This window comes from Acanthochromis polyacanthus, chromosome 1 (genome assembly GCF_021347895.1).
Source record: "Acanthochromis polyacanthus isolate Apoly-LR-REF ecotype Palm Island chromosome 1, KAUST_Apoly_ChrSc, whole genome shotgun sequence".
In the NCBI taxonomy this organism is placed as follows: domain Eukaryota; kingdom Metazoa; phylum Chordata; class Actinopteri; family Pomacentridae; genus Acanthochromis; species Acanthochromis polyacanthus.
The window spans coordinates 19085147-19099375 of NC_067113.1; the positions used below are offsets into that span (position 1 = coordinate 19085147).

Genomic DNA, 14229 nt, shown 5'->3' on the forward strand with positions numbered 1-14229 from the left:
TTTCTTTCAAGTTTATCCCCTAAAAATCAAATAATTTCAGACTTGGATAATTTTGCCTTACAGACAAATGTATTTATTTTTTGCCATCTTTAAATCCCAAAACTTAAATATGGAAAAATGCAAGAAAACAAAAAAGGAAACTAGTCACTTACTAAAGAAACTTGATGTATCAAGCATTTCCATTGTAACACTAGGAATGTGCTCTTTATGTACATATGTATGCTGGCTGTTTTTATTTACTAAAATAATATTTACAGTCTCTAGACATGGACATCTCTTCAAACTCATCAAATACAAATATATATAATTTGTATTACTGCATACAAACTAATAGTTCTGCAATAGCATTTGTTCGGACAGTGCTTGTCTATTTTTCTTATGGGTGATGGGATTTACTGTTGATACTGGTCGCTTAAGAGACACATGGAATGCAAACACAGAGTGTACTTTCCTGTATGGTACCAAGGAAACAGTTTAACAGCAGAATCAGAGTTTAATCTATTGCATCATTCTTTAATTTATTAAGTATGTCAAACCTTTGAGAGAGTAAAGCACACCATTGTCACACATAAGGATGGAAGGGTGAAAACAGAAAACCTCAAAAGGTAAAGTCCAATCGGGGGAGACACACAAACAGATCCACAGAGGTGGCTGGTGAGGAATGATCCCAGGCGATGGTCCCAGGTACTGATGTTTCTACTGTCTAATGGTACGTGATGGTAAACGCGGTGATGGCTGCAGAGTTTGCCCATCAGAGACCGCTTTCAGTCCACCTCCATCTCTTTTGTTCCAGGCTTTGTCTGCTGGCTTCCCTTCACGTCTCCCTTCCCCTCTGCTGCTTGCTTAGCTGTCGGGCCATTATGAGCTCCACTGTTTTGATCATTCACTTCAGGGGCCTCCTCCACTGTGGGCTTTGGCCTGTTGATGACTGGATTACATACGTTCTCCAGCTCCTGGCAAAGGAAGCACGTTGGCAAAAGAAAATGAGCAGATCTCATTCTTACTAATGGAGGAAAATGACAGTACCATGAAAAATCATTCACATACCTGGATTTTGGCAATTATGTCTGCTACTTTAACAACGGGATCTTGGGTTATAGCGAATTTGCTCTGCGCGTTCATCTTGCTGTTCATCCAGCCCATGCTTTCATTCACACACTTCTCCACAGTGTTCATTTCTTCGGCAACCAAATGCAGGTATCGCTCATCCTGGGAAACAGTTTGTGATGAAGAAAATCATTAGCAGATCCCGATTTCGTGACTTATGACTAGCAAATCGTTAATCATCTACCCAAAACAATTCAAAATAGCATCACTTAAAAGGCATTCAAAATCAACAAAAACATTTCAAAAAGTGTGCACTTGTAAGAAAAAACTACTGAAACCTCCAGGACTCAGAATCTTGATAGATACACAGAATTCATGAAACACTGTCCAGAAACTAGCAAATTGTACCACTTTGACACACAGTCCTTAATGCTGTCTGTTGACTGCTGACACCTAATTTTCTTCCAAAGAGAAACAAAGACATCACAGGGTAAATAGAGTTTACCTTCTGTTTGTAGCAATCTACAAACTTCATGTAGAGCTGCAGTTTCTTCCCCAGCTCTTCAAAAGCCCTCGGCCGGTCCTCATGCTCTCTGTGCCGGTCCTGAATGGGCTGACCCAACCTCTGGAAATAATTACATGTATGTACATTTTAATAACTACTGCCACTTTACAATTTGTACTTCATCTGAACTTAAAAATGCCCTCTTCATGAATGAAAACGAACCTTAAGTCCCTCTAGCTTCTCCTCATAGACTTGTTTGGGCTGGTCCTCTCCATCCTCATACAGCCAGTTCTCTGTGTCCTCCAGCATCAGCGTCAGCCGGTTACTGTCCTGTTATTAATGGGTCAACGTAACATAGATATTAAGTAATAGATCATTAGTTTGATGCATCTCATCGATTGTAACAGTCTTAAATACATCCGGATGAGACTTGTTATTAAGGCATGGCAGAAGAAGTCCCACTAACCTCCTCGGTGACGTACTTTTCATACATTCCACAAAGTTTGTCACGCAGATCATATACGTATTCTTCCACAGCATTTTTAGCATCATTCAGCTCTTTCACCAGTTTGTCCTGGATAATCATCTGACGCTGTGAAGAAAAACACACAAAAATACAATAACACCATAGAAACTCATATTATTTACCTAACAACTAACTGTAGCATCAAATGAACACCTCTGACACAACCATGACGTATTTACTGACTGATATCAGGGTTTGTATAGCAGTCTATCCCAGGATAGAAAATAAATGTCATGTTATAGATTTGTGATATTAGGCATTCTAATTGGAATAATAATAACTGTTCTTGATGGACCGAGAAAGCAAGATGTTTTTTTGTCTTGTGGGATTCAGAGTTTTTGGTCATTTCTAACTTAATAGTCAAGACTAGTCATAAATATTAAGACATTAGTAGTGCAATGGCCAAATAACAAAGAGCAAAAAACTGCATTTACCTAAAATCAAGACCTGAAGATAGGATGCATTTAAAATTGTATTGATTAACTGATGAGCTGATTAGCTATCAGCTCTTAAAGTAAGCCCCGGCTGCTTTGACAACTGATTAACTGCTTGGAATGCCAAAATTCTTTGATTTTAGCTTAAATCTAAATATTTTCTGGCTTCTTTACTCATCTATGGCAGCAAACTAAATATCTTCAAGTTGTGAACAAAACAAGATGTTTTAGGACATTATCTTGGGCTTATGGGAATCCTGACTAATCAACAAATTAACAATAAAATAACCCTGGTAATATTTCTCCAAGGTTTAAACTGAAAAATGTTATTTTCCTCACAAAAGGGACCAATCTGTAACCATTAAACCAAAACTATGGCTCCTTGCTGCTTAGAAAATGCCAGGAAAGAACGATGACCAGACAAAGCACCACAGCACACAGATTGTACGAGTAAAACAAATATGAAGCACACATCAGGTTAGAATTCCACTACGTCCTTTAAGGCTCAGGTAATCAGCATTTCAATGAGAGCATGACTCAGCATTTTCAAAGGCCAGCAGCAGCTCTCACCTCATACTCCACAAAGTTACTAAGGACATCACTGTCAAGCTGTCGAATGTTGTTGGCCACGATGGGAAGATCAATACTCTTCACCTTGACTTTGGGCTTGCTCCCTCCCACCGCTGGATCCTGCTTTTCCCCAGATGCCCCCTCCTGGATTTGGAAAACAGAAAAAAAAAAAAAAAACACACAATGAAGCTTTTTAGCTGTTTAAAGATTTTAAAACATGGAGCCCATCACCAATTTATTTCTTGATATATTAATAGGTTTCTGTTTAATTCTGGCACAGATGCATCAATGAGGATCGCTGATATAAACTCAGTGGCTTAAAGGCTGCATATTTGGAAGAATATTTTTGCAATTTTCTGTTACCTAATCAAATACATCACAGTTTCTTTAGACTGGCAAGATTCGTGCCAGGTTTTTTTTTCTATATTAGTATTAACACTATCTGGCATGAGCAGAAAAACACAAGTCACGAGTATGGGTTTTAAAAAACATGATGTATTAAAGCAGCCCTACATGGAAGCCTAACTAACCTTACTTACTGAGCTGCCGTCCTCGTTCTGCTGGTCCCCCTGGCTTTGGCCTTCCTGGTCAACCTGCATTTTAGTCTGAGACACAACACACACACAATTGTTTTATCCAAGCTAGAATAAATGTAAATCGAAAAATATTTGATATTTCCGTTTTATGTAAAAGAAAAATGCAAACAGTTGCTACAGAGAGAATATCTAAATTAGTGGATGATGTATACAGCTGCTTTAAACATGGCTTAAAATGCTACAACACACAATGCCACAATATGGAAGAGAATTTTGACGAGCACCAACTAATTTGCAGGCAGGAGAATGTCTCTGGAAATACTTATTTCTATACCATTTTTTAAAACATCATATTTTATGTTTTGCAGGCTCAAAAGCCAAATTCCTCTTAAAAGAAAGCCATGGGGCCAACAGTGTTATGTTTCATCATCTGGAAACACATCTGTATCCTATTTTAATCATTACCTACCCAGTAGTTGTTGAGTTATTTTACTCTGTCTGAAAATGTGAGACCAACACACTGACTTACTGACATCAGCATCACAGCAGCAACTGTGGCAACCATCGTCCTACCTGCTCCTCTCCTCTGCCTTCATTCTGGACCATCGGCTCCGAGTCGATCTGCATGTCTTCTCCTTCTCCTTTCTGCTTCTCAATCAGGGAAGCGCTGGACACACTGAAGATGCCGTGCACATTGACGCGCACTTTGACTTTCACTTTAGAGCTGTCTCCATCGGGCTGGGGAACCACATTGTGCACAGAAAAACAGCCTGGAAGCAGATGGGAAGAAAATCAGTGGATTGTTGTGGTACTTCTATAGCAGAGGCTGGTGGAAGTTGCAACAAACTGATATCCCACCTGAGGATGCACATCCACCCACCACATGCACATACAGACAATGATGCTGCTTAGCTGAGTCACTACAACCCATCTGTGGGACATTGAGCCTCATTCCTAATTACCATCCAGCCTGCAGATCTCTACAGGGACTCTACCACAGCTACTTAGGGCGGCTGTATCAGTCACCTCACTGGCTGTGAACTGGTGCTACAGGAGCCAGATATAAAGACAAACACCTTAAACTTGCTCTGGTCTGGCCTATTTGTGTAAAAGTGAGCAAAGAATAATCAGTGGGTCGCTTTGACTAGACATCACCTATCCTGTGGTCCGGGTAAGGGAGTTCTTGAGGGCAGCTGTAGAAGGCTTCGAGGTCAAACGGCTCCTTCTTGTGGAAGGTGATCACTTTGGAAAAAGGAGCAGCATGATTCTTACTGAACACCTCACACTCTCTGGAACAAAAACGCAGCAAAAGAAAAAGCAAAGTCAGGTTGTGGAAAGTCAACACGGTCAGCACATACTGCACCTTCGAGCTGGCTGACCTAGCTTTGCTTCCCACAGGGGCATGACTACAGAGAAATACTGTGTCTTGTCTTGTTTTCTTAATATTGCTAATTAAGACGCCTTTTACCCCAATCCGTCCTCTGTTGGTGACTTCCAGCGCAGAGTAATGGGGAAGGGAACCACGTCAGTGATGGAGAATTCACGAACTTTAAAGGCTGGAGACAAAATTGCACACTGCAGACCGACAAAAAAAACACATTTACAACATTACATATCATAAATTCTAGATTATTTGTACAGTAAGTTGGAAAACATATCAGATATAAGAAGACTTCTACCTGAAGTGCACAGCCTCTTGCTACAGCTTCGTCTGCATTGAGGGTGGTGCTGATGTCTTTGCCGAAAAACTTGGCGATCCTCTCTTTGATTGCTGGCATTCTTGTAGCTCCTCCAACTATCTCCACTCCATAGATATCATCCCGACTCAACTCTGCCACACAACACATACATTGCTGGGGGATTCTTCCTTCGTATAATGTTAAAATAACAAACATTAGTCGCTAAATCTGAGAGACATACTTGATTGTTCAAGGGCTGCTTTCAGTGGCATCTCCACTCTCATCAGATACTGAGCACACATGTCTTCAAACTGCATCCTGTGAGTTATAAATACAGAAGAAACTATATTTATTAAGCTTAATGTCCACGTTAGAGACGTGATTATTAGGGAGAAAATTTTTAAGTCAAACCTGTTCATCCTGCTGGAAACATCAATGTCGTTCATGAAGCACTCTATGTTCAGAGGCAGGTCCGAGGAGTTGGCGCTCATGAGCTTCTTCAGTTTCTCGCACTCCTGGTGGAGCCGCAGCAGAGCTCTCGGGTTGTCCCTCACGTTCAGCTTGTACTTGCCCTTAAACTCCTCGCAGAAGTAATCCACCAGCGTTTCGTCAAAGTTACGCCCTCCAAGGTACAGGTCGAACGCTGTGGCGAGGACCTGACGACACCACACGGATACTGAGCTTGGAGTTTTAAAATACAGGTGCAGGTGTGACTGGAGGCAGAAAAAAGGCTAAAAGCTGACCTTGAGTTTGCCTTTGTTGAAAGCAGTGATGGAGACCTGGAACGATGAATGTCCCATGTCTACAAATACCACATTTCTTGGCCGCTCTTCTGGAGTTGGAAGGTCTTGCTTGTAGATCCCATAAGCCAAAGCCACTGTTCATGAGAAAGACATCCACTTTCATCTGTTTCTCTTCTACATCGATGGCGTGCAATATTTTATTGCGAAAGATATAAAACCAACATCTCAGATAATGTCTACGCAGTGTTTCGGTCTACTTTACTTTAACAAGATGCCCAAGGCAGAAGTTTATGTCGTTCAAAAAATTGAACATAAAAGTATTGATCCACCTTAGTCCTATTCATTTAATGCAGAAATGTCACTACAAGCAGTTTATCTGAGAGCACTGACCTGCAGTCGTATCATTAATGAGCCGTAAACAGTTCAGTCCTGCAATCTGAGTCGCATCAAACACCGACCGCCTTTCAGCATCTGTGAAAAAACTTGGGACCTGTAAAACAGAGCACAAATCAATACGCTTCCTCGAACCACTGGTTGAATTATGTCGACAGGCTTCTGTAATGTTCTCCTCACTCACAGAGATGACACAGTCCACCACCGGCTTCTTCAGGGCGCTCTCTGACGTCTCCTTCAGCTTGGTAAGCAGCATCCCTGTGATCTGCTCAACTGTGAACGCTTTATCCTCGTCCAGATAGCGGACCTGTGAACATGATGCCGTCAGGACGTCCGAGATGAAACAAAAACTGACGTGTGTTAGGTTGCTTAAAGGTGAGTAAAAAGAAGTAATCTAATCATGTTCATGTGTAAATGAATACAACAAAAGTGTGCAATGACAGCAGGGAACTGTCAAATAAAGCAGTGAAACAGCTTTACCTTAATTCCAGTGTTTCCATTTGCCAATTTATGTAAGCTGTAAGGCAATTTGGGTTTTTCCGCTTGGATGAATGGGTCATCAAATGCTCTGCCGTGGAACTTTTTGAAGCCATGGACTGTATTTTTGAAGTTTGTTATAATCTGAAAAAAGAGGATCAAGCCATGCATCACTGGAGTCACTTTGCAAATTCATTTACAATCATGTCACCAGTCCGATGTGTAATGTGACTTTCATTACAGAAATAAGACAAATTTCCATGAATGATCTTACTTGACTCTTGGCTGCATTTCCAATCATGCGATTTTTGGAGGCCAAAGACACGCAAGCCCTTAATGGAGGACAAACACATCAGCAAATTAGTTAGGCAACAACAGAAATAATCCCGTTAGCAGATGTGGCAGACAAGGCCGAACTGTAATTGACTGACAGAAATGACAGGTGTTCCGAATAAGGCAATTTCACACGGGAGTCTAAGGAGGAACCACAAACTAGGGCAGTGAGACAGATCAGTTCACCTTCAAGATTAAGCTCTTCCTGTCCAAAAGTAAAAAAACATCACATTTTGAGTCAACTCATATTGTAGAGCAGCATATTTATCACAAAGATGAATGCTTCGGGTATAAGGGATCCATCTCACACTGGCTGCTGGTGACAAGTCACTCCCTAGTTTCACCTTGCCATAAAAATATCCCCATCCACTTAAAGGTGCAACGCTTTCCAGCTACACATCCCTGTTTGCAGGATGCTGCAGCACAGAAACAGAGGCCCACATGGACATTCATTGTGTTTGTAGGATGAGTGAATTTATTATCCTCTATGAATAAAACAATGTCACTACGATGATTCAGTGTGGGATTGACGTGCTGCTCTGTCATGTCAAACCCCTCACTGCAGGACTGTATGCTAACATGCAATAAACAGCACTGTCTTCTGTAAGTTGATTACTCAGCCAACTTTGTCGCGCCCTGCGCAGCTCAGTGATCAGGCGACATGTCAAGTGTCTGGAAGAGCAGTGTCATTTTTTCACAAGCGACATTTTGACCTAAGTTAACCTGCTGTGACGGAGAATAAACCGCTGGTTACAGGCCTCATCACCACCACCATCCCTGTGCCTCTGCCGCTCCGTCACAGAGCGCCTCCGGTCGCGAACATTGCGTAACAAACTCCCAGCCTGAGCAACACTACACGGTGATGATGTGTGTCAGTATTTATACTTACGGTGTGCATCTGTCACTGTATTCATTGGCAATGGTTTCAATGCCACCGCTCCTGGCCACAGCGATGTAACAGTTTTGGAAACCCACATCAATGCCTACCACTGACATAATGAACGCTCTTTAAATTCACCTCCTCTAAGTTATCCTCCGCAACGACAGCACTCACACCTATGAGGAGAAAAAAAATCAATGGCGGTCTATTCCGAAATAAAATCTATACAAGCGTGTCTCCCGACCTGGAAATATACGAACCAGGTAGCTGAAGGGTGCCCTAACTGAGTTACTAGCTGTTATGTAAGTCAAGCTGTTTATAGCGAACTCATTGAGAGTAATCCCAGGAGCAGTGATGTCCAGAGCGGATTCTCCCACTCCTCGGCAGCCCTCTCATCTCCCAGCGGCTCTGACAGACGGATGCTCCCTCGGCCCGCCCCCGCACGGCTCTGATTGGTCCAGACACACCCATTGTCCCTACGTGATTGGTGCGACAACCAATCGATAACAGAACCATCTAGAACCCCCTGGAAAGGGGACCGCGGACTCTGGCGCTACGTCACAGTCAGTGAGGACAGCGGTGGGACTCGGACATTTTGCCCTGAATTTAAACTGACAGCTACATTTTATAAGTTTGCATCTCACTTACCTCAGCATAATTATGTGTACAGCTCTAACATCTAATATATTAGCCTAACTGATCTGTAATTAATATCTGGAGCTTACAATAGGTGACACACACAGTATGAGACCAGGTGTTACCTGAAAGCCTCTACGGAGGGCATTTAACCCCTGAGCCAGTAACACGTGGTCTCTGCTATATGGAAGTTTTGGAATATGATGAATCCTGCATTAGTATAGTGATGCTGTATTAATACTATAAATATAAATATTTGTAAATTAAATGTAAATTAAATTTAATCAATAAACACTAACAACACAAACAAAACCATTATTCCAATCTGTAGATAGTAACAGCCTCAACTTTAGGATTTTTTTTTTATCAGCATAAAGATGATTTTTAAACAGTATCAGTCATTTTTCAGGTTAGAATATGATGATGATAATAATAATAATAGTAATAAAATTCAAATCCTTAGACTCTGGCCTATTCAGGTTAAATTTAAGTTGATTGTATGATGTGCAACAATTGAATACTGCTGAAAAATAAAGAATTGCATCTTTAAGTAGAAACTTAAAGTTTATTCAGAATAAAGGTGTTGAAGATTTCTCAGATAGGTGGTCAGTGAAGGCAAATAGACAGAAAAGAAAATTGCATTTGCAACTACATACCTAAAGATTATTTTTATATGATTAGTTGCACATATGTTGCATGTACAACATGGTAGCAAGCTTTCAAGTCAGTCCAATACGCTTTTTAAAGTTAGAATTTCTCCATTACAAAAATATCTACACCCAATACAATGCAGCAAAATGAGCTGATTATTTCTAAACTTGTGTAGTATTATCGCTCAAAATGTAATTTGCTACATAAGATAATCCTTTGTTGCTCCCCACCCCAAGGGAAATTTCCATTGTTACAGCAGCAACATCTTTCACAGCAACACTAAACATATTTACAATAATAATAATAATAATAATAATATTAGGTACAATTATACAAGAATAAAGAATGAAAAGGAATAAATACAGTAATACCACAGCTTGTTTTTTCATGTCAAAATGTGGTTTACATATATCTTGGACTGAGTATTATTTCAATTTTAATACTAATTGTGACGGGTCATAAATGCTAATTTACTGGATGTATGGTCTCGTTCGGTTTATACTTCACTTGAGCACTTGACATTGTCTCCTATAGTCCAGTCTGTGTGAGAACCGGAAGGACTGAAGGTTTCTTCATGTTGGAACACAGCCCAAGCGGCCTGCGCGACAACAAATCAGGAAGTGGTAGTTGAACAAGCTTAGCTAGCCAGCTAGTTTTAGTCTGACCAGTTAGTTTGGCAAGAACCCAGTAGTTCCAATGGGGCTGTTCGGCAGAACACCAGAGAAACCACCAAAAGACCTGGTGAGTGTTTGCTTTTGAAGACCGGGACTGTCTTTATGAGCTGTGTCCGTAGTAATAAAATAAACGACAGAGTCTGTAGCTAACCGTGCTAACGTTAGCTGTCAGTTTAACTAGGCTTGGCTCGTCCTATCTGTTGCTACTTCTTGCTAACTGAGCAGCTGGCATCACTGTAGTTAAAAATAATCCATCAGTCCCTGTGACGCCAACCTGCTTTGTTTCCATGTTCTTTAATGTTACGCATTTGTTTGTAGGCCTCGTTAACGATCAGTCAGTCTTTGTTTTCTATGTCGGACCGCCAGCTAGTTAGCATATATGCTAACACAAGTCTGCTGTCAGTCAGTACAATGTAAACAAACAATGATTGTACGCACTTGACCTTACATCGTGTTCTGTTGCCAATAAGCTTTTATATATCGCGTCAGTTTAACATTAGACGTAAGCTAAAATGGGCATTAAAACATATTTTAATGGTTAAAGAAAAATTAATGCAGTTTGTAATAACGTGTCTTTTCAGATCAATGAATGGTCTCAAAAAATAAGGAAGGAGATGAGAGTGATTGACAGACAAATTCGAGGTAAGATGTAGTCTGTATTTGACTGCCACAGAGCAGCTCTGTATTTTTAAAGTGTAAAATGTCCACTTAATGTATAAATTTGCTTTCACTTAGTTTTAGATTGTCTGACAATGAAAGCAAAAAGATCAGCACATATGAGTAGCACATTATATTATCTAGAAGCAAAACAACTTTTGGATGTTTTGCTTCTAGATAGATCTTTGTTTAAGAATATTCATGTAATGCATTTGATCTGTCTGACAGCTACTGTAACATTTCACTGGCTGATAAGCAAAGAAAATGTAAAATAATAATTATGTAAATGTGTAATTGATGTTACACTAGAGGTAATGACTCATTTGGATACATTTTTGTTGTGTAACTTTACTAAACACCACAGTCAGAGACCTTGTCGGATAAAAATGCCTATGTGTTGTATACAATGACAATAATTTTGTTTCAGATATTCAAAGAGAACAAGAAAAAGTTAAAAGATCCATCAAAGATGCAGCCAAAAAGGGTCAGAAAGACGTGTGTGTGGTCCTTGCAAAGGAGATGATTCAGTCAAAACGAGCCATCACAAAACTTTACGCCTCCAAAGCCCACATGAACTCTGTGCTTCTCAGTATGAAGAATCAACTCGGTAAGTGCAATAGATGGGTCATTGGACAGTAGGAAAATTTTATGTCATCAGAAATCCAGTCTGATCTTAAAGAACAAACTTAATGTTCTGCTCTGTAAGTGAGAAAATGTGTTTGTCTTTTTCTAGCTGTACTGCGTGTAGCTGGAGCCCTGCAGAAGAGCACAGAGGTCATGAAAGCCATGCAGAGTCTAGTCAAAATCCCAGAAATCCAGGCCACTATGAGGGAGCTGTCAAAGGAGATGATGAAGGTCGGCAGCATCCAACAAAAATAGATCCTGTTTACAGTAGAGCATTACAAAAACTAGAACAATGTGACTGACCCTAATAACCACTTTTCATAACTTCTTTCAAACAAAAACTCGCGAAACCATGGTGCGCATGTAATTATCTTTCAGGCTGGCATCATTGAGGAAATGCTGGAAGACACATTTGAGAGCATGGAAGATGGAGAGGAGATGGAGGAGGCAGCAGAGGAGGAAGTTGACAAGATCCTCTTTGAGATCACAGCAGGTGAAGGAAGAAATACTTCTCAAGACATTGTTACATTCATGTTTTGTAATAAGATGTTGGTGTCTAACTTGAAGAATTTAAGTTGATGATTCTAAAATCCCTGCTTCTATTTGTCCTGTCAGGTGCTCTTGGCAAAGCGCCGAGCAAAGTCACAGATGCTTTGCCCGAGATGGAACTGGAAGGAGCAACTGCAGCTTCAGAGGAGGAGTCAGAGGAGGACATTGAAGCAATGCAGTCAAGATTGGCAGCTCTGAGGAGCTAAGGTGAACTGCCTTAGCTCTGTCTGTCAGAGTCAGTTTGCTCACTCCGTAAAGGACAGAGACTGTTCTGGTGCAAGGTTTACACTGCTGAGAATCCCCTTTGCTTCATATTATAATTACAATTTTACATAATCATTTGGGGTTAACTTTGTGCTATAACAGTTAACGTTTTTATATACAACATCTGGTTGACTCAGCCAGAAGAAGTGTTTTTGCTTTTTGTCTTTAATTGCCAGGGGTAACCCTCGGTAAGTCTTTATTATCCAAAGTCAAACAGAAGGTTGAAGAAGGTGTATATAATGTAAGTATGAAAAGCCTGCCGTGCCTACAGCGCTTCATCTTATTCTTCTGTCCTAAGTTATGGGCTGGTGGTGGAGGTACTTGGGTATTTATAATCCAAACAAGTGGCTAATAATTGTCGTTAAGTCACGTCCTAGATCACTGTTCAGCGGTAGATTTAATCTCTTAGGATACATTTTGTAAGCAACAGCTGTTCTGTTCACCAGTAATTAGCCTACAATATCTGAAACACTAGAGGTGATGGGCAAAGTTCACTTTTGATAGTTAATTTTCTGTACAGTCAAAATGTATCCGTTCTATATGTGGTCCTACATGTTGAGTACACTCATGAGAAGATTGCACGCATACGACCCTAACTCATTTCTGTCACATTAACACTCCGCTTGTTAAATGTCTGACTTTGTATTACAACAGAGCTCCTTCTCGATAGTAAGAGCCAGAGGAAATAGAAAAGGTGGTCAGTGCAGAACTTAAGTATTGTGGAATTATCGTGCGTATAATTTTTCTATGTGAATGGAGAAAAAAATGACAAATAAACTTTTAAGAATGAAGGTGACGATAACCAATGAGATGCCTATTTCTGTGCATTACGCTATTCAACATCATGTTAAATGCTAAATGTTCGGTCTGTTGTCACCAGGAATAAGTCTTTGGGAGATATGAGCAGTCAGCTAGCAACAGCGCACTCAGCAGGTCAGAAACTGTACTGCACTGACTATTTAATGCATTTGACACCAACATGTCTGGTAGATTAAATGGCTTGCTCTGCATTTGTGAAAAAAATATGCTGTATAAAGAGTAAAGTGCTACATGATAGAGATTTGCTGCTTTTTATCATTTTGCAGTTCAGGAAGTTCAATCTGCCAATAGTCAAATGCTGCAGATACGACTCAGAAGCGGTGTCAGATTCATGTCAGGGCTCTTTGTTTAACCTGGTGATGTGATGGGAGTAAAATTACACCTTGTTGATACAAGTTTTTGTTTGAGCAGGAAGGGAAGTGTAATTTCTGAAGACTGTAGTTCGTTTTGGTCCTAATTTGTTTTGAGGCCGTTCTCTTGGCTTTCAAGTGGACAAAAAGGATTAGGTTTCTGCCAGCCACAGCCCGCCCTCAGCAGCTTTTGTTGGACTGTAACAAAACCTTGCTTCTGTTCTCCGGCTTCACTTTGTACGTCAAAGCCAAGTTACTGTAGCTCTAATAATGCTGCTGTTCTCAGGTTAGTGATCGCAGATACAGAATTTCAAGGCCAGGCAAAAGCTCACGCCTCGGTATTGAAAAATATTCTGACATGTAATATAGTATAGACTGACCTTTTAACTATTAAAAAGTTAAGAATGGGAACATAGTCTTAACATGTTAGTGTTTTAAAAATGTGATCTGTGTAATGACTGCATCAAATAGCTTTATAGTGGACAGTCACTATTAGGAACACTTATTCATCTGCTTGATAATCATATGGTAGGAACTCAGGCTTTTAGGTATGTAGGTCAAGAAGATCTGAAGTCCAAACTAATCATCAGAATAGGGAAAATGTGTAATTTAAATGCTTTTGAAAGTGGTATGGTTGTTGGTGTTAAGTGCTAATCTGGGAATTTCCCGCACATCTATGTCCAGGTTGGCAGAGAATGGCCTGAAAAGGGGAAAAAAAAACCTCCAGTGGGTAGTGATTCTCTTGGCAGTAGTGCCTTGTTGAGGGCAGAGACCAATGACCAGACTGGTTTGAGCAAATGAGGGGCAGCAGTTACTCAAATAACCCGTACAATTAAGGTATGCAGAGGAATATCTTTGAAACAACAACACGTTCAACACTTA

At 40.4% G+C, this 14229-nt stretch overlaps 2 protein-coding genes across 3 annotated transcripts; one reads left to right on the plus strand and one right to left on the minus strand.

The window, feature by feature from the left end:
- Nucleotides 1-47: 47 nt before the first annotated feature.
- hspa4l (heat shock protein 4 like) lies at nucleotides 48-8544 on the minus strand. 2 transcript variants are annotated; one of them, XM_022222005.2, is made up of 20 exons: nucleotides 8384-8544; nucleotides 8133-8299; nucleotides 7185-7242; nucleotides 6914-7054; nucleotides 6618-6740; nucleotides 6431-6530; nucleotides 6041-6174; nucleotides 5709-5953; nucleotides 5539-5615; nucleotides 5298-5449; nucleotides 5087-5193; nucleotides 4774-4907; nucleotides 4192-4388; nucleotides 3613-3687; nucleotides 3083-3226; nucleotides 2019-2144; nucleotides 1775-1882; nucleotides 1553-1672; nucleotides 1048-1209; nucleotides 48-953 (listed from the first exon to the last, which is right to left on the minus strand). In XM_022222005.2, the coding sequence occupies exons 2-20, from the start codon at nucleotides 8237-8239 to the stop codon at nucleotides 765-767; spliced, it is 2499 nt and encodes an 832-aa protein (XP_022077697.1). In that variant the 5' UTR covers nucleotides 8240-8299; nucleotides 8384-8544; the 3' UTR covers nucleotides 48-764. The 2 variants fall into 2 exon arrangements, with proteins under 2 accessions (XP_022077697.1, XP_022077703.1); XM_022222011.2 differs by having other exon boundaries at nucleotides 3622-3687; nucleotides 8133-8542.
- A 1452-nt stretch (nucleotides 8545-9996) lies between these two features.
- chmp3 (charged multivesicular body protein 3) lies at nucleotides 9997-12980 on the plus strand. Its single transcript, XM_022221983.2, has 6 exons — nucleotides 9997-10151; nucleotides 10666-10726; nucleotides 11169-11348; nucleotides 11475-11596; nucleotides 11744-11858; nucleotides 11981-12980. Exons 1-6 carry the CDS (start codon nucleotides 10107-10109, stop codon nucleotides 12118-12120), a joined length of 663 nt encoding a protein of 220 aa, XP_022077675.1. The 5' UTR covers nucleotides 9997-10106; the 3' UTR covers nucleotides 12121-12980.
- The last annotated feature ends 1249 nt before the right edge of the window (nucleotides 12981-14229 follow it).

What these genes read in the sequence shown, in the direction of transcription:
- hspa4l (XM_022222005.2), bottom strand. Translation starts at nt 8,239, where the DNA reads ATGTCAGTGGTAGGCATTGATGTGGGTTTCCAAAACTGTTACATCGCT. An exon ending in TACAGTGACAGATGCACACC is followed by an intron (nt 7,243 to 8,132) that starts GTAAGTATAAAT and finishes TCCTCCATTAAG; the next exon opens with GGCTTGCGTGTCTTTGGCCT. An exon ending in ACATAATTGCCAAAATCCAG is followed by an intron (nt 954 to 1,047) that starts GTATGTGAATGA and finishes TTCCTTTGCCAG; the next exon opens with GAGCTGGAGAACGTATGTAA.
- chmp3 (XM_022221983.2), top strand. Translation starts at nt 10,107, where the DNA reads ATGGGGCTGTTCGGCAGAACACCAGAGAAACCACCAAAAGACCTG. An exon ending in AGAAACCACCAAAAGACCTG is followed by an intron (nt 10,152 to 10,665) that starts GTGAGTGTTTGC and finishes GTGTCTTTTCAG; the next exon opens with ATCAATGAATGGTCTCAAAA. An exon ending in CCTCTTTGAGATCACAGCAG is followed by an intron (nt 11,859 to 11,980) that starts GTGAAGGAAGAA and finishes TTGTCCTGTCAG; the next exon opens with GTGCTCTTGGCAAAGCGCCG.